At 56.2% G+C, this 21,081-nt stretch overlaps 1 protein-coding gene across 4 annotated transcripts in view; it reads right to left on the reverse strand.

The window, feature by feature from the left end:
* The window catches only part of LOC123036804 (LIM domain containing preferred translocation partner in lipoma), a 221,842-nt gene that overhangs the window by 107,223 nt on the left and 93,538 nt on the right, over window positions 1-21,081 (reverse strand). For all 4 annotated transcript variants that reach the window (XM_044456248.1, XM_044456249.1, XM_044456246.1 and 1 more), the window contains one exon: window positions 18,198-18,399. In XM_044456248.1, coding sequence (XP_044312183.1) covers window positions 18,198-18,390 — 193 coding nt within the window. In that variant the 5' untranslated portion in view covers window positions 18,391-18,399. The remainder of the gene's footprint in view (window positions 1-18,197; window positions 18,400-21,081) is intronic.

Consider the following 21,081-nt stretch of genomic DNA (forward strand, 5'->3'; position numbering starts at 1 on the left):
GGGGAGGGGACGCCGGGGCTGCATTACGGAGCACGTGCCCCTCTGCAGCGCAGGTACGGCACTCGGGACGGGGAGCCAGCTCCGACACTCCCAGCATCTCAACGCGGCCCTTCAGGGATTGCCAGGTGGCCCCCGCCCTGCCCGTCCGTCCACCCCCTTCCCTTATTTATTTATTTTGTATGGCATGGCAGAATGCAGCATGATGGCATGAAAATTCACCGACACAACATAGAAAATGTGTATAGAATGTGAAGGATTTTAGCACAGAGGTTGTCAATTATTTTTAAAAATGCAATATGAATGAATAATACAATTATGACTAAAATTAAGTTAGGTATGAGCAGGTGCTGAAATGGCTCGGCCCGGGGTGCAAGGGAGGCCTCGCCTGGCAGCATGACTCGTCGCGGCTAAATAGTCTGCGGTCTTGGTCGCTGGACCTCCCAAGCATTTCCCAGCAAGAGGCAGCTGCCCGGACTGGATACCTTGAAAAATAGCGACTCTTTTCAGAAGCAGCCGTGCCCCGTCCCCTGAGAGCTGGGACTGAGAGGGGCGGGTTGTTCCTGGTGCCCATTCCCAGGCAGCCTGATCTGGACTTGGAGGAGGAGGAAGAGGAGGAGGAGGGGGCCCGGATTGTGTGTCATATCCAGATGCTGAGATGGGAGAGGCCAAGGCGCTCATCCCCAGGCCGGACTCCCAGGAGCGCAGGAAGCTCTGAGAACAACCGAAATGCACAGCTGTTCAGGGGGCTCTTGGAACAGGGGCATTTCTCAGGGACAGACCACGCGGTACGGCCCCTGACCCCATGGCGTGGCTTTGGAGAGCAGGGAGGCCCAACTTGGGGGGGGCAGGGGGTCCGAGAGGAGTCGTGCTCCTTTGCAGAAGGCCCCCCCACAAGGATGGGGGCCAAGCAGACTCAAAGGGAGAGTGCCTGGAGGGGGATGCTGGACTGGGCTCCACACACCACTCTGCGCGTGCTTAGAGGTTCATTCTGCGTGATGGTGCTTCTGGAAGACACTTTGGTGAATAAAGGACTGTTTGCACCAGAAGGTCGGTGGCTTGGGGGTGTGAAGGGGGGGACGCTCGCTCGCACCGCAGTGTCAGTCCGTGGAGGGCCGGGTCACAAGCAGCTCAGGCCTGCGGAGGCTCTGCCCCCGCTTGCGGCATTCCGCCCCCCCGGGGAAGAGCACCTGCACCCCCCGGGTGCCGTGCCATGCCTCCCACGGCCAGGTGCAAGCACACCTTGGCTTGCAGCGGCTCTCAGATATGCACCGTCTCGGCCAGCCGCCGGGCGGGCAGGATGCCTGTGAGGCAGGACCCCTCCAGGAGGCCGCGGCCGCTGGGTGCTATAGAAACCAAACAGGCCGGGCAGGAAATCTTGCGCACACGTGCCCAGGTGCATGTGAGCGCCGTGTGTGGGAGGAACTGAACCTGCTCCCGGAACAGTGAGAGGTTTGGATCCGTAACCAGAGCTCAGTAAACCGGGCGTGATTTCGGGGATGGCAGGGGGGAGGCCGGCTGACTTCTGCTGGGTTCTGCATTCAGGCTGAGCCAGACTGCCTGGCAACCGTGAGGAAGTGCAGTGCCTTTGCCTTCCCGGACTGAGTCAGCACCACGAGGCTCCGGGCAGCCTTTGCCGAGCAGTGTGGGGAAACCATCCGGAAGCCTTTGTAAGCGGCAGCCTTAAAATAATAAAGGAAACGCTTAGCTTGCTGAAGATGCGGGAAGAAAAGTTTGTCGTCTTTCTTTGCACTCAGCAAGATGGCAATCAGGCCGTGTACACACGAGTCGGCCATTCGAATTCCGCCCTTCCTGGGGAAGCCACAAACCCCACGGCTGCTCTCGATGCCACAGGCCTCCGTGTTTGTCAGAGCAGACGGCCAGTTCGTCTCCAAGCCACTCACTGGCTTTTAGACCGGTTTGGGTCCCGTTCAGCACACGGTCTGGGATGGGGGAGGGGGTCTGGGGTGAGCCGGCAGCTCCGTGGCCCTGAAGAAGACGCCTCTTCGATCCTCTGGAGGGGTGTGACCCAGAGGGCTGCCCCAAAGGAGTGTTTCCCCCAGACATGGCCACCCACCGGGTAGCAGCGGCTCTGCAGGGTCCATCAGGCGGTCCGGAGAGGGGTCCCTCCCAGCTCTCTGGCAGGCATCAGGGATACCCACATCTGGAGATGCCTCCTTGCAGAGCAGATGCAGCCCCCGGATGGCTTCCCAAAAGCACCAACCCCCAGACAGTCCCCCAAGAGCGCCAGGACAAAGAATCCAGCTTCATGTAATAATGAAGAAATGGACATTGTGAAAGATTTCACATGCCTTGGCTCAGTCATCAATTCAAAGGGTGACTGCAGCCAAGAAATATGAAGACACAATGAAGGAGCTAGAAAATATCCTCAAGTGCAAGGCCAAGGTCATCCAAGCTCTTGTATTCCCGATCACCATGGATGGGTGTGAAAGCTGGACGGAGAAGCGGGCCGACAGAGCGAAAATCAACGAGTTTGAAACACGGTGCTGAGGAAGCTTTGCAAGTGCCCTGGACCGGAAGGGTCCTGGATGAAACCAAGCCAGAGCTTTTCCCACAAGCAAAGATAACGAAACTGTTCAAGTTCGGGCACAGCATGAGGAGGGAAGACTCCCTGGAGGAGTCACCACGCTGGGGAAAGTCGAAGGCAGAAGACGAAGGGGAAAAGCAAACGAGGGGTGGACTGAATCCATAAAGGAAGCGACAGCCTTGAACTTGAGCGGGTCTGTCATGGACAAGAGCTTTTGGGAGGCTTTCATCCAGAGGGTTCCAGAAGCTGGGGCCGACCTGACAGCACACAGCAGCAGGCTGCATCAACCTCGGAGCGCTAAGATGAACAAAGACATACAGATCAGGGGCCGATCAATAAATAAAGAGCGAAACATAAATTCCGAGTTTGAAGGCTTACTTCATGCTTTGGACTCATAGGAGAGCTTTGGCGATTGGGTGGCATCAAAATGAAGGCGAAGGCTGAGAAGCAGAAGAGCAAAAGCGGTGTCCCCCAGAACAAAACCTTGACGTGCCCTGAGAAGGGGCCCCCAAAGAAGCTTCATGCATCAGCCAGGTGGGCAGATCAGCAATGGGGGATCACGAGAAGTCCCCGGGCCTGCGTGTCACCTCTCTTCCCGGGCCCAGTCTCAGCCCGCTTCCGTGGTCATTGCTCGGCTGGGGCAAATGGGAGCTCACAGGGACCAAACGGCGAAGTCTGGGGCAAGCTCCCCACTCGAGCCTGCCTCCTGATCTCGAACCCACACACATTTCCCCCGTGGACCGAAGGGAGGCCGACTGCTTCGGATGCAGAAATCAGCACGCATCACACTGTCCACCAGCGACCGGGCAAGGAGGCCTCCTGGCACCTCTGAGCAAGTCCACCCTTCCGCCGTTTCCAGTTTGGGGGGGCTGTATGGACTGGGGCTGCACATGTGCACCTCGCCACCGTGAGCCACCTGCCCGCTGCATTTGTACGGCTGGGAAACTTGCACTCTGAAAAAGGCAGGCAGGAGAAGGGTGGAGGCTTTCGAACTGTGGCGCTGGAGACGACGGTTGTGCATCCCACGGGCTGCAAAATCGCAAACGAAGAAGTCCTACACTGAGTCTCGCCAAATCGTCTCCTGAAGTCAAGTTCGCCAAAGAAAGACTGCCATGCTTTGGCCATGTCGTGAGGGCTGACTCACTCGAGAAGTCAATCATGCAGGGAGCGATCCACAAGGAAAGGGGCAGGGGCTGCCCCAGCACCCGTTGGGTGGAGACCATAAAGAGAGAAGGGGGGGTGGGCGTGGCGGTCTTGAAGGAAGCAGCACGAGACAGAGGCTTGGAGAGCGAGGATCCACGAGGTGGCCAATGGCTGGACGAGGCCGAATGGGTGCGCAACGGCTCGGGTACGCCAACGGAACCAGGAGTGGAGCACGGCCATGGACTTGTACCCACATCACTTTGTGTGCTGCGATTTAACGTGCTGGTGAAAGGGACCTCGGGGTGCTGGTCAGCTGCAGGCTGAACGTGAGCCAGCCGTGTGATGCAGTGGCCAAGAGGGCAAACGCCACCCTGGGTTGCAGAGCCAGAAGTGTGGCTTCTAGATCGAGAGAGGTGTTACTGCCACTCTACACAACTCTGGTGCACCCGCAACTGGAGTATTGTGCTCAGTTCTGGGCCCCTCATTACAGGAAGGATATAGCCAGGTTGGAGTCGGTGCAGCGTAGGGCCACAAGGTTGGTGGCCGGTTTGCAGGGGAAGCCGAATGAGGCAAGACTGAGGGAACTGGGTCTCTTCAGCCTGGAGAAGAGGAGACTTAGAGGGGATCTGTTGGCGACATACAGGCATGTGAGGGGGTGTCACATGGAGGTGGGTAGAGGCCTGTTCTCCCCTGCAGAGGAAGGCAGGACGCGCTCCAACGGAGCAAAGCTCAGGGAGCCAAGGTTCCATGCGGATGCCAGGAAGCACTTCCTGACAGTCAGGACCCCCAGGGTGTGGAATGGGCTCCCACGAGAGGTGGTTGAGGCCCCATCGGTGCGGGTGTTCAAGGATAGGCTGGACGTGCACATGGTGGGCCTGTCGTGAGCGGAGCCGGCTGGAGCCGGGAGTCAGACTAGATGGCCCGGGAGGCCCCTTCTGACTCGCTCTAGGGGCCTCCCGGGCCATCTAGTCTGACTCCTGGCCCCACTCATGAAATGCCTACCATGTTTTAAAGGAGGAGAAAAGGAAGACACCTGCTGAAAACTGTGGCAAAGCACGTGAGCTGTGCCCACGGAAATCCCAAAATGGATTCTCCGTTTCAGCCACGTTCCAGACAGTGTGGAACATCTGGCAGAACCCACCCACAACTCATTCATCTCTGAAATCTGCAATTCAAACATCTGTGCTGCTCTGTATTTTGGGGGTGCACCATAAAAACCATTATGTGCGGAAAAGCACGTAAAACTGGCTCACCGAAGCGTCCCCAGTGCCCGCTTTTCAGAACAGTTCGGCTGGGGAAAGTGTGGCAGCGATGACTCCCTAACGAGAACGTAACTTATTAAAAGTCCAGGCAGGGGGGCAATCACCTTCCAGAACCTCTTTCCATTCTCGCAGTCGGAGCCCGCGCTCGAGCGTGGCTATTTTTGGGAGGTTCCGAGATGCAATGCGCAAGCAGATCGCCTCGAAACACCCGAGTCTGGCGTCGATCTATCATAGCCCTGCCCGTTGCAACGGGCGTAGGTGTGTGTTATGCCGAGTGCACAAGTTTGCCCTGTTAAATTTTCACCTTGCTCCTAACACCTGCCCACGTTACACAACCTCCAGAAGGCTGTGCAGCAGATGCTGGGCCAGGAAACTGACTGAGCAGCTTCAGTCTAGGGCTGCTTTAGCAAGAGACACCTGAAATTGGGGGTCCTCCCGTGCCTGTTCCCACACCGGCCACTGTGCGTGGAAATGCGAGATGTCTGTGCTCTTGGAACCGTCAGGTGTGCCATCTCCAGAGGTGGGAAGGGACCTTCTCCACACCGGGGGGGGGGGGGCTGAACTCCATTCAGAGAGGCGGTGGGGCAGACGTGCGAGGGCTGGGCAGGGGGCAGCCACTGAAGGGGCAGGAAAAAATTCCAGCCTTCGAAAGCTCAAAGCTTTGACGGCCAGGAATGAAGTTTTAGGAAAGATACTGCAGAATTTTGGAATGGCGGACAAAAGCTGCAAGAACATTAGGAAAACATCAAAGCAGCCATGCCCAAGGCATGGGCCTCTAGGAAGATTCCGATTTGGGACTGGTCGCTAGGGCTGAAGTGATCTTGCATCTGCCTTCACACTGAAGGATTGAAACTGACAGGCTGCAGTGCTTGTGCTTTTTAAGGACTTTCAAAGACTTGTGGCAACAGATAATCTTTAAATTCATTTCTGTCCCAAGGAAAAAGGAAATGCCTCCCCCACCCCCTGCATTGATCCCCACGTTGTGGGAACGCTTGTATGCACAAGTTCCTCATTTTAAATGATTTTTGGTTTGTTGCTTGCTGACTGACTGGAGGAAAACTGATGCATCAGGAACATGGTGCTGGAGGAGAGCAGCTTAAGGCAGAGCTTTTCCTGCACACGAATGTCAAAACTGAGGCTGCCCTACTTTGGACACACCAGGAGAAGGCCGAAGAAGACAACCACGCCAGGGGAAGCGGAAGGCGGTGCGGAGGAGCCGTGCCAGGTGGACGGACTCCACACGGGAAGCCGCAGCCTGGGAGCAGGGACAGCCATCTCGCAGTGCCTGAATTCATGGGGCCTCCATAAGTCGAAAATGACTTGACATACCGCAATGAATAAATATAATGAAAATAAATGAGTCTAGTTCAACCTAGCTCTCAACATATTCATTGTGAACAACAACGGTAGCATTCAGAACAACATCACTGTCTGCATTGCATCCTCTGTAAAGGCGGATTTGACTACGTGTTACGGAGAGGGCTAAATCGACACGGGGATCAATTTTTCAGTGGCACCCTCTAATTAACACTGATAGTCGTCTCCATTTTAAGCCTTCGCTGGGTTTACAGGTTCTGGACGCCGGGAGGCCGATTCCCCGTTCGAACAACAAAAGCACCGCCGATTCTGCTGTCCCAGGTGCCGGCACGTGCGTGCGTGCAGAAAGAACGGGGGTGGCGACGGACCTCCGGAGGCATCCCTGGAGCTCCGCGAAGGCCGCTCTCGCCTGCCTGGGCCGGGGGCCGTTCATCGCTCCGTCACGAGCCCGGAGCTCCCGCATGCGCCACGTGGCAGGACCACGACCGTGCCACCTTCGCTGCATGCAGTGAGCAGGTCAAAAGAGAAGGCAAAGGAACGCCATGTTCCTTAGCAACCAGCCTTGGAAGAAAGAATGCAAAAGAACTTCTCCAACCAAAAAACAGAACGCATCTGAGCTGGAGAAGTGGAGATACACCATGTTTCTCTTCCTGAAACTCTCCTGGGAAGTTGGTCGTGGACACGACTCTTCCAGGTGGGCGAGGTGGTGCTTCTCAGTGAAGTCTGCCCGTCAGCTCTCTATTACACCTTTAATCTGCATTCCTCATGCCAGACGCAAGGAGAAAACCGCGCAGTATTATTCCCTGCTTACGACGTTCTCCTCTCTTTTCTATGCTCACAACCACAACCCTGTGAGGTAGGTCGGGCAGAGCATCCCCGACCGGCACCCAAGTCACCCAGTGGGGCTCAAGGGCTTGGGGGTCTTAAAGCCGCATCTCCCGAGTCTCAGCCTAACGGCGCAACCAGCGCACCACGTGGCCCACCCTGGTCTCCACGAGGAATTCAGGCCCCGCAACCACGCAAGGGGACGGCCAACGCTTCCCCCGGGCAGTGCCGCTCACACGGGTGCCACACCGGGGGGCCCGTGAATGGCTCCCCCACGCTTTTAAGAGCGGGGAAGTCCCACGCTCAGCCCAGTGCGCGCAGAGAGACCTCTGTGCCGCTGCGCCTCCCAGCTTGACTCCTGAGCAGGGCGCACGAAACGTTTCCGGGGCTGTTGCAGAAAAGGCCCTTCGCCAGGGCTCCCCGGAAGTCACGCACGATCTTCGCGCCAAGGCTGGCAGCTCCCGTCTCCCGGACCGCTTCCGCCAAGCGATGCTCACCCCGGCAGGCACCGGAGGACGCGCCCTTCCGCAGCCGTGGGGGCGCTCCGCCCGGAGGGTCCTTCTCCTGCCGTGGATGCTTGGGCGGGAGAGTGGGGGGCCTGAGGAGGACTGGGGATGCTTCGAGCGCTCCGCCTCCTTCACAAGCCGCCTGGGAGGCCAGTAGGCTGAGACGCACGGCCGTGTGCCTTCGCGGTGGTTCAGCTGCTCCTCTCTGAAGCCAGGAGGAAGTGCACTCTGCACATGCACACATGCGTGTGGCTAGCGGGCACCTGAAGGCATGGAATGATGCCTCGAGCTGGCCTTACCTGCCCAGGTCTGCCCCTTTGCGGCCTGAGCCCCATATGGCTTCCACGCCACAGTCCAGCCTCCCTTTATGCTCTCTTACTCGATGCCTAGGAAATTGGCGGGATGCCACAGGAGGCAACATGACCTAGTAGTTAGAGCGGAAGAAATAACGAGGTTCCAGATCAGCACCGTGCCCAGCCCAGTGCCCAGGGAGGATTCTGGCCTTCGTGACCCAGCCTGGCATTTTCCCGTTCAGATTTTGATTTTATGCTGCTGCCGTTCAGACAGGATCTCACCCAGTCCAGCGTGTTCTGTGTCGGCCTGGAGGTGCACGGACTCCACACGGCTTTAATTGCCAGACAGAGAAGGGGAAGAAAACAAAGCAGAACAGAACGGCTATTTTTGTGCGTCTAAAAGCCTCAGACGGAGCTGCTTTATGACATTAATGTTATTTTTTGGCTAGAATGTTGTACCTTTAATTAAGCTACAGCACCATGTGTAAATATAGATAGAGTAACCTTTATCTTTTTCAAAACAGGTTTAATATAGCTGATGAGAGATGTTCTAGCAATCGCTGCTCTGAAAAACATGATTTCATTCCATTATCAAGCATGTCAGGGTTTTTAATTTCCTTTTCCACCCCCTTTTCAAAATACTTATTTTTGTTTTCCCTTTTGCCCAAATTAATCTCTTGTGGTTCACGAACAGGACAGTGCACTGATGAATCACCGTGCAAAGAGGCTGCAGTGGTGCTGGGGATGGGGAAGTGTTAAATATAGCATCTTAACGCGATGACAGCCGCTAACTTAGATGGCTTTAAAAAGAGATTAAACGCCTGACTTTTAAATGCGACACCCTGAGCTTTCGAGAGCCGAGGAGGCATCGCAGGATTAAGGGTGCAGAGAGGGAAAAGAGTACAGCAGTTCCCAGCATTCCCCAGGCAACATGGCTGCTGGGCAAAGCTGCTCTGCAGAAAAATGTCTGACGTGCGTGCCTCTGTGTCCCCGACTCTCCAGTGCCCGGAGATGTAGGACTGTTCTCCCGACTGAGTGCATGATTCTGCCTTAAATCTCTATTCATGGCAGGCAAGGTCTCTAGGCAGGTAACAGCCATGATGACTAAATGGAGCTTCCAAGTGTAAAGGCAGTCTACCTGCAACACTGAATGGGAAGGGCACACAGGGAGAGATGTGGACCCCATGTGGACCCCATATGGTAGGTATGTTAGGGGAGGGAGTGTCACACGGAGGTGGGGAGAGACCTGTTCCCCCCTGCAGAGGAAGGCAGGACGCGCTCCAACGGAGCCAAGCTCAGGGAGCCAAGGTTCAATTTGGATGCCAGGAAGCACCTCCTGACAGTCAGGACCCCGTGGGTGTGGAATGGGCTCCCACGGGGGGTCGTTGAGGCCCCATCGGTGCGGGTGTTCAAGGATAGGCTGGACGTCCACATGGTGGGCATGTGGTGAGCGGAGCCGGCTGGAGCCGGGGGTCAGACTAGATGGCCCGGGAGACCCCTCCTGACTCGCTCTGCTTCTCTGTTTCTATGCATCCCACAAAGGCACCCCCCTGGCCACATCTGGAAACAGGGTTGCTGGACGGATGGGCAACGTGGGAGAACTTTGCCCAGTCAGATCTTTAAATGGGTTTCCCCGATTCGCGCCCCCGAGGCTCCCACCGGGTCATGACAGAGCCGCATTCTGAAATCCATACTTCTGTGGGCTTTCCCACGCAGCTCAACTTGTCTCGGGAGGAAGCATGCAACTAAGGTCAGCCTTGGAGGGAAAAGGTGTTGCCAAATATGCGTTGTTCAAAAAAGTGTGCACAAAGCACACACGAAATGAAGCTGCGCAGAGCAAAAACCGCGCACCAGCAAGCATGAATTCTCATTATGGATATTCGTTTAATTCCAAGCTCATGCAGAAACGGAAGGGACTGGGCCTGAGCTCCGACTCCAACTCTCTTGGTGGGACCAGGCCCAGCAGGTCCCCCATTCCCAGCTGGTCCGTCTCGGCCTTTCCGCCTCCAGGGCTATTTCCCTCCGGGACGGTTGCTTGGCTGCCGCCCTTCCTTCCCAATTCGAACGGAGCTCGGCAAGCCGCTTGTTTGTCCTTCAAGACGTCCCAGCCAGAAGCACCACCTGCCCGCCTTCGGGTTCACGTCCTCCACCGTGCCCTGGAGGTCCCTCCAATGGAGCAGGAGGCACAGACATGCCGCGCCGGGAGGCCGGAACAGTCGCCCTGTCCTTCCAGGGCAGGTGGGCTAAACCCCGGGCTCACCGTGTTGCTGCAGAGCGTCACCGGCGCCCGAGGGCCATGCGTCTTCTGGGACTATGCGCAGCCTTCTGTCGTGACGGTGGACTCGTGGGACTCACACCGGACCGTTTCCACGATTCTGCACGCAGCCCAGAGCAAGCCAAAGCAGCCTTTCCGGGATGACACGGGCCAGCCCAATTCCGAAGGGGAGGCTGGAGTGGGCGAGCGAGCCGGGGCTGGGATGGCCGGGGTTCTCCACAAGCCGTCTCGCTGCTTGCGAGCCGGCGCGGGAGAGTGCCGGGCCAGGGGACCAGGAGGCCCGGGTTCCAGGCCCCACTGGCCAACGCAGCTCACGGGGTGACTTGCAGGCAGCCATCGACTCTCTGCCCAACCTACCTCGCAGGGTTGTTGTTGCAAGGACAAAATGGGGCTGTGGACGCTGCCTTGGGTTTCTCACAAGAGGAAACAGGGTGGATGGGAATGCCATACAATCATTTGAGTATCCACAGTAGTAAAATAGAAACAGAAACACAGAAACAGAGTGAGTCAGAGGGGGTCTCCCGGGCCATCTAGTCTGACCCCTGGCTCCAGCTGGCTCCGCTCATGACATGCCCACCATGTGGACGTCCAGCCTATCCTTGAACACCCGTGCCGATGGGGCCTCGACCACCTCCCGGGGAAGCCCATTCCACACCCTCGGGGTCCTGACTGTCAGGAAGTGCTTCCAGGCATCAGAGAACCAGAGAAGCAGAGCGAGTCAGAAGGGACCTCCCGGGCCATCTAGTCTGACCCCGGCTCCAGCCAGCTCCGCTCATGACAGGCCCTCTGTGTGCATGCCCAGCCAAGGGGTGCCTTGTGCTCAGCTCCTGTCCGTACTCACAATCGCAGCTTGCTCTGGTTGAGCAGGAAATTTGTGCAAACCAGGGGGAAATCAGATGGCCAAGGCTCCCCAAATTTGGGCAAATATCCAGCACAGACTGAAGCAGGGCTGGCTCATTCTGAGAGAATTTCTGCAAATCAGGACATGGGTACAAACCAAACTGGGAAGTGCAGGCTCAGCAGTTCCGGAGCCTTCCATCAGGCACGTGCTCCTTCTCGGCGCTTCCCGTGGGCGCCCGCTCACGCTTCACGGGCCGAAGCGGCGTGTTCATGCGCTCCGAGAGGCGGGCCAGTCCCACCTGCGGGACGGTGCTCGGCTGATGCGTCCTGACCCAGACCCCATCCACCCCGCTCCCCACTTCCTGGGCTATCTTTAGGCGCACGGAAGGCCTGTTGCTCAAGTGGCGGGTCCCGCGGGCACCGTGTGGGTCCCAGAGCACGGGCGGCCCAGCCGGCTGCGGCCCTGCACCAGCACGACAGCCCGGCCACCCGCTCGCTGCCTTCACGTCCTACCACCAAAACGGACGCAACGGGGCCGAAACCGACGGAGCCTCCCTTGATGCCAAGCTCAGCCTCAAACGCTCCCCCTGCTGAGGAATCCCCGCCCTTCCTGACGCTCTGCCTTTCCGCCACACGAGCATCGGGCCCCGAGCGAGGGTTTGGCGTGCTCCCACATCTCATGGCCCTCGCTCTGCAATCTCAGAAGGACGTTCCCGAGTGAGCTGCCTGGGCCAGACCCCGTTCTTCCACATCCGAAGGACCCCAAAGCAGCGGATTAAAGCCCAGCATGCATTCCCTGCAGGCGGGTACCAGCCTTGGAAAGAGACTGGAGGCGTCCGCTACCGTCTCTCTACCAGGACAGGGAGAGTCGGCAATGATCGCTCAGGTCCAAGATGCAGCTGGAAGGGGACAGGGATTCATAGGGGCTGCTATCATCATCATCATCTTCTTCATCATCATCATCATCATCAAATGGGAGTAGCAGTATTAGTAGTAGTCTTTTAGGGTCTGGCTTTCTGCCATAAGAGAGGCAGTGTGGTGCAGTGGTTAAAAGCATGGAGCCGGGACTCAGGTGAACTGGGTTTTAGCCACAGGGCCAACTGGGTGATTGGGCCGGGCGCAGACACTCAGCCCAACCTACCCCACAGGGCTGATGTTCTGGGGATTAAATTGAGAGCAGTGGGAAGAGAATGATGGGAACTACTTCGAGTTCTTGAAAAAAGAGAAAAAGGTGGGATATTAATTCAACAAATACGAAGTAAATGGCAGAAGGGGAAATGGGCGCCGAGGGCCACAACAGTAACATCCCAATTCAAAGCAAGATCTTAATACTTTGGGACAAATGAATTCGGGACGCAGCCAGGGTGGGGAGGGCTGTCAGCTGCCCCCTCCCGCCCCAGCCGGCAGCAAGCCCTCCCGTGCTTCTCAGAAGCATCCCTGCCTGCTGGCGAACGGGCGACAGGGGGAGCCCCCGCCCAGCCCCACCAAATGTGCCTCAGGGGGAGGGGGCGTGCTGGTGGCCTCCCCGGCAGGCAGCCTGCTCTCGCCCTCGGGGGGGGGGGCAGTGTGAGGATCGGCAAGGAGCACACGGGCTGGTGTGCAGAACTGCACCCCTGAGAGGGGGCTGTTGATCCGGGAGAGGCCCCCTGCCCCACTGCTCGCCAGAGGATCAGGGCCCACCTGGGACAGTCCTGGCTGCTGCCGGGCCTCCAAAAGAGCAAGATGGCTCGTGGCCGTCTGGCTCCTTCCGGCCAGGCTCACTGCAACCCCGCCAAAACGCCCGGAGCTGTGCCAGCGTTACAGCTCGGACGCCGGCAGATCCCCTCGGGGAAGGGCTGGGGTCAGCGGCAAGCATCCCTTCTGGGTGGCTACCAAGCCCATGGGACCGGCCGTCGGGGCGCACCGCACAAGCTGCGGCAGATCCCCGGGTCCTTGGCAGTCGCTCTCCGGCCTTGGGGTGTCTGGCAGGATTATCTTGCCAGGATGGCAAGGGGAAACCGGCATCCTGTTGCCATAGCAACTGCATCCCAGTCCAATCCTGCACTTCAGGGCGGTTGCCTGTGGCCACAAGAGGCTGCAAGAGAAGGGATGAGCGGAAGGTGGACAGGCCACTTTCCTCGTGCACAGACCTTTCCCTGCCGCTACAGGGCGGGGGGGCGGGGAGGGTCAGGCCTCACTAGGCACACCTGCGGGATCCTGGATCCTACCGCAGCAGGTGCATTGAAGCCAGACCAGGTGGGGCGAGACAGACCCTGCAGACTGTCTTGCCTTCAGGCACCTGGGATTTCTGGAACATACCCATTCTTAGGGGTGTTTTCCCCTCCAAAGCATGTTTTGAAATGCTGGCACAGCCCCTGGGCTGGCAGAGCACATGGTATGCGAACGCACCTTCCCACAGCTCCCCAGTTCTGGGCATCCAGATTTAAGAAAGATGCAGGGAAATTAGAAAGGGTCCAGCGTAGGGCAACAAAAGTGATCCAGGGGTTGGAAACACTGCCCAAGAGGAGGGACTGGGAGAACTGGGCATGTTCAGGCTTGAGAAGAGGAGGCTGAGGGGGGGACATGATTTCCCTCTAGAAGTCCCTCAAAGGCTGTCAAGATCTCTCCTTGCTGATCCAGAGTGCAGGACATGGAATAACCACTTCAAGCTGTGACAACCCAGGTTCAGGCTGGACATCAGGAAGAGCTTCCTCACTGTCAGAGCAATGGGACAGTGGGACCAGCTGCCTGGGGAGGTGGGGGGCCCTCCCACACCAGAGACTTTCAAAAAGAAGCTAGACAGCCACCGGAGTGGGATGGCGTGACTTGGTGTCCTGCCACAGCAGCGGGTGGACTGGATGGCCTTCCTGGCCCCTTCCAGCTCTGCTATTCTATGATTCTATGCTCAGTGGAAAAAACAGGTGAGCAACTTTGCTATGTGCACATTTCACTTTCAGAGGCGCATTTCTGCAGCCAGGAAACCCTTCCAGGCATCCACACACGACGGATCCATCTAGGCTGGTTGGGTGGAAACAGTTCTCAAGGGTTTCAGACAGATTTTTTTGTCCCGGATCCAAGAAGCCTTCTGCGTGCAAGAAAAGCCCTCGCTACGAGGCAGTGGCATGTCCCGTTGAGCTCGGAGGCGATCAGGGACAGCCGCCCCCTCCGGGAGCCCTCCAGGTGCGTTGGACTACAACCCCCATCAAACCCAGCCAACCTGCCCCTGGCCCGGAATGGGAGAGTTCTAACCAACAGAGGCTGGCAAAGGCTGCTCGGCGGCCACCTGGGGGCCTGGCAAGGAAGCTGAGCACTGTATGGTCACGGTGGGTGAGCTTGTGAACCCCCAAACCTATCTGGCAAACCTCTGAGCCACGTGCTAGGAGATGCCGAGAAGCCCCAGCCGCGTTGAGGCCTCCTCCTACTGTTCTGTTTGCACCCTCGAACGGATCTCTCCTGACTTACGAAATGCCGGCATCCAGCAACACCCCCTCCCCCCCCCCCCCCATGGGAGGCAAAGGGCGTCTCTAGTGCTCGAGCAATTCTGCCAAGCAAAGCCAGCCTGTGATTTGAAAGGCTGCAAGAAAGAACGAACGAACGAACGAACGAACTCTAGACTGACCCAGATTTGTGAAAAGCAAGAAACCCGTGACAGACACTCATCTCTCCCCCAAATGGAAGCAGATGCTGCCTTGCAGTTCCTCTTCTTTTTAAAGCTTCTCTTGTGAGTGGCTTTTAGCATTTTCAGAAGAGACGGCATTGAGAGTTCCGGCTCAAGATTGCCGGCGTGTATTGAGCGGAGCTGCTATTATAGATCGGAGTATAAGTAATCCTGAGCAACTAGAACAGCATTGTGCAAATTTCTGCCCTTCCCAACCTATGGAGGCATTCGCCACCCTCACTGCGAATGATGGGAGCTGTGGTCCAACAGACTTGTGGGCACAGCACTGGGGAAGCTGGCATGAATCAAGAATTTCCTACCAAAGATGAGACTCTCGGCTCTCTGCTTTCTGTGTTGAGTCTGTAGCAGATTCTGCTCCGTGTTCTCTTTATGCGCAAACCCCCTTCTGTGTGCAGTTTCCCAAAGGCGCATCAGTGGTGCGCAGGAAGGGGCGGTGATTCTACAGGGCAAGACACCCGGAGCTGCTTCAGGGTCGCATCACGAGCTTGCCATTCTACCCCGCTCCGCCCCAGAGACGGGGGCCACGCTTCAGGGGGAGACGCCTGAATTTGCAATAGTGGCTTTCAAAGGGGACGGGACACACCCTGGAGGAGGGCTATCCGTGGCTACTAGCCTGGCCGGCTACCTGCTGCCCTTCACGAGAGGCAGCACGCCTGAATGCACCAGCCACCAAGGGGCTTGGGCAGGTGGAGGTCTTGCACCCATCCTGCCGGAGGGATCCTGCCCCCATGAGAGCAGAGCGCTGGCCTTGTGCCTGACCCTGCAGGGCTCTGCTCATGCTCTTGTGCCCCAGGGCATCGCTGGGAAGGAAGGAGTTGGCAGTTTGTCACAGACGTACACAATGGTTTTCTGTCGTTTCTTTAAAACGGCACTTATTCTCCAAGAACTTTAGAAGTTTTCTCTGACCAGATTTGCAAACGATTCCAGAACGGAAAAGGCTGGTCCTCAAGTCCACAGAATGTATGTGACACAGAAACAAAATGGTTCACTGTGGAACCACTGCGGAAAGATCCGGGGACCGGCTTCAGGCAGGACGTCGGGAAGTAGATGGTTGCAACCCCTGGGATATGGAGTGAGCTCCCATGGGGGGCGGTGCAGGGCCCATCAGGGGGGTGTTCAAGGACAGGCTGGCCGTGCACACGGTGGGCCTGTCGTGAGCGGAGCCGGCTGGAGCCGGGGGTCAGACTAGATGGCCCGGGAGACCCCTTCTGACTCGCTCTGTTTCTCTGTTTTCTAAGAACCTGTGGGTGGGATTCATCGAAACCCAAATTCTTTCAAAGCTGTTATGGATTCCACTGGGATTCCGACTGAAGACAGCTTCTGCCCCCAGACCGAACACCCACGGGGTTTTGATGTGCAGAATGAAATTAGGGAGGTATCGAAAAGAGAAAGTGACTCACGCAGATGTAGCTGCAGATGCCACGCTGAATGAAGGATGCTCCGGTCAGGACAAGGGGTAAACAACCGTGAGTTAAAACCCTGATTCCCAAACCAAGCAGAAGGCAGGTGAACCCTAGACGTGTTCTGAAAGATGTCCTCGTACAAGGAGCGTCGCTCGACTGGCTGCAAACAGTGACCAAGAGGCCATCAAATTTAATTTATACACAAGTAGAACACTGCCAAGGAAGTCCCATTTGACTTCAGCGGAAGAAGCTTCTATAAAAGGAGAGAACTGGTGCAAAGGGAACTGAAAGGAAAAGTCGAGATAATCAAGCACCTCCAGGAAGCTTGGCGATCCCTCCAGATCACAAGAGCAGAAGCTCAGCCAGAAGGCACTGCACGGGTCAGGCCAGGTCACTCCAGACCTGGACTCCAGCAGCCTGGTAGCCAACCAAGGCCCACGAAGGTGGGCTTTTCCAAGTTACCAAGCCCAGGCGGTTTGCGACCAAGAGCTCTTCAAGGATTTGTGATTGAATAAAACTTGTTCCTGAGGTTGGTCTCTGCACCCAATGAGTGGAACAGAACAGAACACCGAGAGTAAAAAGGGATGCGGCAGCAGAGGGGTCAAAATCAGGGAAATGCTACTAAGTTGGATTAAGCTGGCGCTTCAGGTCAATTTGGGCCAGGCCAAGCCCTGTCCGAGTTGGGCTGGCTCAGGCTCTTGGCCCTCGAGCGGTGAGGTGACCGAGAGGCCTTCCAGTTCAGCCACAGCTTCCCTTGCGCAGCTTTTATTCTTAAGCCAGGGCTGCGAACTCCAGCTCTCCAAACACAAACTAGTTAATTATCTGGAGATCTTGAACATCCCTTCTCTTCTCTTCAAAACTCATCCAAAGACAACTGGGATTCCAGCTGGTTTGTTTTCTAAGCAAACAAATGGAAAACTATAAAGGCTGGAATCGGGATCGGGATCCGCACCCATTTTCTGTCCCCTGAACACACCCGAAAAGCCATGAGTATACCTGGGCAGCATCGCTCAGAGGTGACCCTACAGTGCATGAAGGCTCTCCAACCAGAGCAAAGGGGGCTTTGGTTGTGAGTCTTCCCTCTGGTAATCCGGTGACCTCAGCCTGTTCGGTTGAGCCAAAGAGCTTCAACGGTGCAAGAGGCAGGAGAGATGCAGAAAGGCTCCTGGCATCAGCCATTTGGACTTATCAGAAAGAAAAACCTAAAAACTGTCAGAGCCTGACATTGTAAGGGGTGCGGGGGGGGGGGGGAGAAATCTTCTGTTTCTTTGGATACAAGTTTTTAAAAAGGAACCAGATGGCTTCTATCATCGTTACTAACAGAAAGCAAGTGAGAGCAGGAGACAGAGAGAGAGAGAGCATTCTATTCCCATCCTAATTTTGGTGCTAGAAGAGGCAGGAAGATCCCAGTAAGTATCATGGGGAAAGTACCTTCCACAAAGCAAAAAAGACGTGTAGGGTCTCAGCCCCAAAGTCCAAACATTCCTCCAGGTCTCTTTCAACTCTTTGCATATTCTAAATTAATTTGACCACGCACCACTGAGAGTATAGAATTGGTATGGGTCTAGTCTATCTTTCTCACCTTTCCATGGCCTCTTTCATGTTTCTAGTCCTTAAGGTTATGCAGAGAATTGGAAATCTTGTGGGCAGGGCCTTGCAAAACTTCAGCAGAGGGCTGAGTTGGCCTTTCAAGGGCAGAACTGACCATACACATTTGGAGATACCTGACAATTCACACCACTTCTGAACTCAACATCTGCTCCTGAAGTGGGGTGGAGGGCTGCTTTCGGTATGCATGTATGCATCTCGCTATTGACTTAATCTATGTGCCTCCACTGTCCCCATGGTGCTGGAAAAAAGCAGTCTGCAATTACAACAAAACTCCTTTAAAACAAGAACAAACAAACAAACAAACAAACAGAGCAGTATAAAGAGGAGGGCTTCTCCTCCCCTTGGAGCAGTACTTCCAGCAGCAGTGAGAGCCCTCCTTCCAGCAACAGGGCCTTGCGCCAGCCAAACCCACCAGAAGTGCTTATTCATGGTGGTGTCAAGGTGCTTTACTGGGGTGCAGACAAGCTCCCCGGTGCGCGGCACGTCCTCCTGCCTCGCGCTAGGCACGCTGTCTCTTACCTTCCCCTTCCGCCGGCCTGTAGGGGTTGTATTTCGGCTTGGGTGCCACGACGGGAGCGAACTTCCTGGGCGCCTGCTGAGTGGAGACGGAGATGCTCGGGGCGCCGAATGCGTGCGTCGTCTCCATCCTCGCGCTCACGTGGCCCGCGGGCTCGCTGGAGTTCTTCGGGGCCAGCCATGAAGGGTGAGCCATTGCTCAGGCCTAGGAGGACGAGAGACACCGGGGGTCAGCCCTGCTCCCTGCTCGTCTGCCCTTCAGAGCCGCCGAACGGCTTGCAGGGGGGAAGCTGCAGGCTCCAGGCCCCCTTGCCGGCTGCCCTTTCCTTCGTTTTCCCACTGCTTTTTCTGGCCCTGCCCCTTGCCGCTGGCTTTGCCCACCACTAGAAAGAGGCTGCCTGGCCGTTTCTCCGAGCCTGAGGTCAGCCCATGGGCCGAACAAGGTTCCCCATCCCTGGCTGACAACGTTGCACGGAAAGAGAGCAATGAAACGTTCTCAGTCGCACCATGAAACCAGCAGTGGAAAAACGCTGCCCGGTGCTGCCGCCGCCCAGATGAACAGCCGGGGGAACGAAAAGGCCTCATCCTGGCATCCAAAGGGCACCAGACGAAGCACCAGGAGAATCCCCCTGGAGGGAGAATGGCGCCGTCGGGGTGCCGGAACTGAGGCGTGCCGCGGGCGCAGGCCTGGGGGAGAAGTGCCGGGGAGCTGAGCCCACCCGTGCCAGGTAAGGCCGGAGGGGCCGTGGCTTTGGCTCCGAGAGGCCAAGTGGCCCCGGCCCGCGCTCGCACGGGCTGTGCTGCAAGCGTTTGGGCCGGCCACTGCGCCCATGCGGCGCCCCGCGGCCACAGCGCCCGTCGCTCTCTGTGTCCCGATCGAAGGCGGCGAGGTGGATGCCTGGCGCGGCAGCCCAGCGAAACGATGTTCTCAATGTCTCAGCGAGACAGATAAGCTGGGCCAGATTTACGGTGGATGCTCAAACACCGAGGAAAACATTTGCTTAGATTAAGAGGTAAGCTGTAAGATGTTAACTTGATTTATGAATGGGTGTCCATTCTTTAAATCAGCAAGAAACATAGATTGATTTTCATTCCACAGATCCTACACATGCGTTCCCCCAAAAACATTATTTATAACATGCTTTTATCTCGCTTGACTGTGCTATCACAGCTGCTCTAACAACCACAATAAATGGAGCAATATGAATAAATAGGAGAAGACCAACGTTCTTTGCATGAACAGAAAGTTTTCCACTGGGCCAGGAATATAGTGCGCCTCGAGGGCGCGAGGTGTTTAGGAGAAGAGGTTAGCTGTGGGAGGGGGTGACGAGAGGAACAAGACAACACCCCCCTCCCCCGTCATTCTTCACATCACTAGGCATGTGTAAGATTGTGGTTTTGGGTTGTTTTTGTGTCATGTTTGCATGCAGTTTGCAACTCTGGATGAGAATCGGCTCACAGGTGAGTAGAGTCTGTGTGTTTCTGAGTTTGCACTACGATTCACAGGCCCAAGTGTGCTTGAGAGAGAGAGAGAGAGAGAGAGAGAGAGAGAGAGAGAGAGAGAGAGAGAATTCAAAATACGCACGTGAAGAAACGCTTGCTTTGAAAAATGCATGGAAAGATGCTACAAGGATTGGCCAACGTGCATTTCCAAGAAATGCAAACTAGACGTGCACAGCTGAAAAACATGCGGATGAGAAAATGCACGGATTTTCACACAAGAAGAAAAAAGCGGAGCTCACAATCTGGTATGTACTCAAGTCAGACTACAACTCCCACCCTTCCCAACCAGCACCACCACTGGAGACCTTGGCTGGGAAGGATGGGGGCTGTGGTCCCACACAACTGCAGGGTGCAAGTTTGGGGAGGGTTTGGTAAGGCAACTCCACAGACACACCTGAGGCTGAGACACACTGCAGTGGCCACACACGGTTCGAGACGCATCTGACAGGCGGGGGACACCTGCCCACCTGCCACAGCACGCACGGCACCATCTTATGCACAGGCTGGCAACGATGCCTGGACAGGAGGGCTGGTCGGCCCCGGACACATTCGGCAGCACAGAGGCAATTCACGTGCACTCGCGAATCGCCAGAGGGGAGGAAACACAGCCCCAAAAAAGAAAGCCAGCAAGAAGAACAGTTGCTAGGTGACCGGGGGACCTGTGTCCCTGCCCCTCAGCTGCCGTCCAGGTGCAAACTGTCGATGGGCAATTATTCTTACAAATATACTTCATCTTCGAACTGGAATTGGACAGGGCACCTGGAACCCTGCAACTACAGTAGCATAAAAAGGCAACTCTGCATGGTCTAAGAGCTGAGCCCCCAGGGCGGGGAGATGAGGAGCAAGCCCAGAAGGCCTTTCCTTGAGAGTGAAATCTACCGAGCTCGTGTGTGAGATGTGTGCTCAGAGAAATTCTCCTCTCAAAGCACCATCCAGCTCCAGCTTAATCAGATGGAGGGCTTCGGTTCCTCTCCCGTTTCCCAGAAAACTCTTACTTTTATACATGGACACAGTCAGGGCACCCATCTTGGAAAGGGGCAGGTGCTTCTCCCACTGGTTACAGCAAACGAGTGCCCCTTTTTCAAGAGTGCATATTTTTCCATGCATCTTTTCCAAATGCCACCAAAACGCTTGCGGGTGGGGATCTCTGCACATCGCGCTCAGAAATGCACTGAAATTTGTGTTAGTTTTGGAAAATGCACACTAGGTAAATCAACATTGAAAATGGAGTGCGAGAAATTTCTCACAGGTTCCCAGCAGCAGAGTCTTTCGTGTGGTTGTGTCTGGTTTCAGAATTTCCTGCCCAGAGAAATTCATTTGTGTGCTGCAGTGTCAGTCAGCTCTTTGGGAAAAAAGTCAATTTTGAATAATAACAACAGCTTGT

This window comes from Varanus komodoensis, unplaced genomic scaffold (genome assembly GCF_004798865.1).
Source record: "Varanus komodoensis strain SLA01 unplaced genomic scaffold, ASM479886v1 scaffold82, whole genome shotgun sequence".
In the NCBI taxonomy this organism is placed as follows: domain Eukaryota; kingdom Metazoa; phylum Chordata; class Lepidosauria; order Squamata; family Varanidae; genus Varanus; species Varanus komodoensis.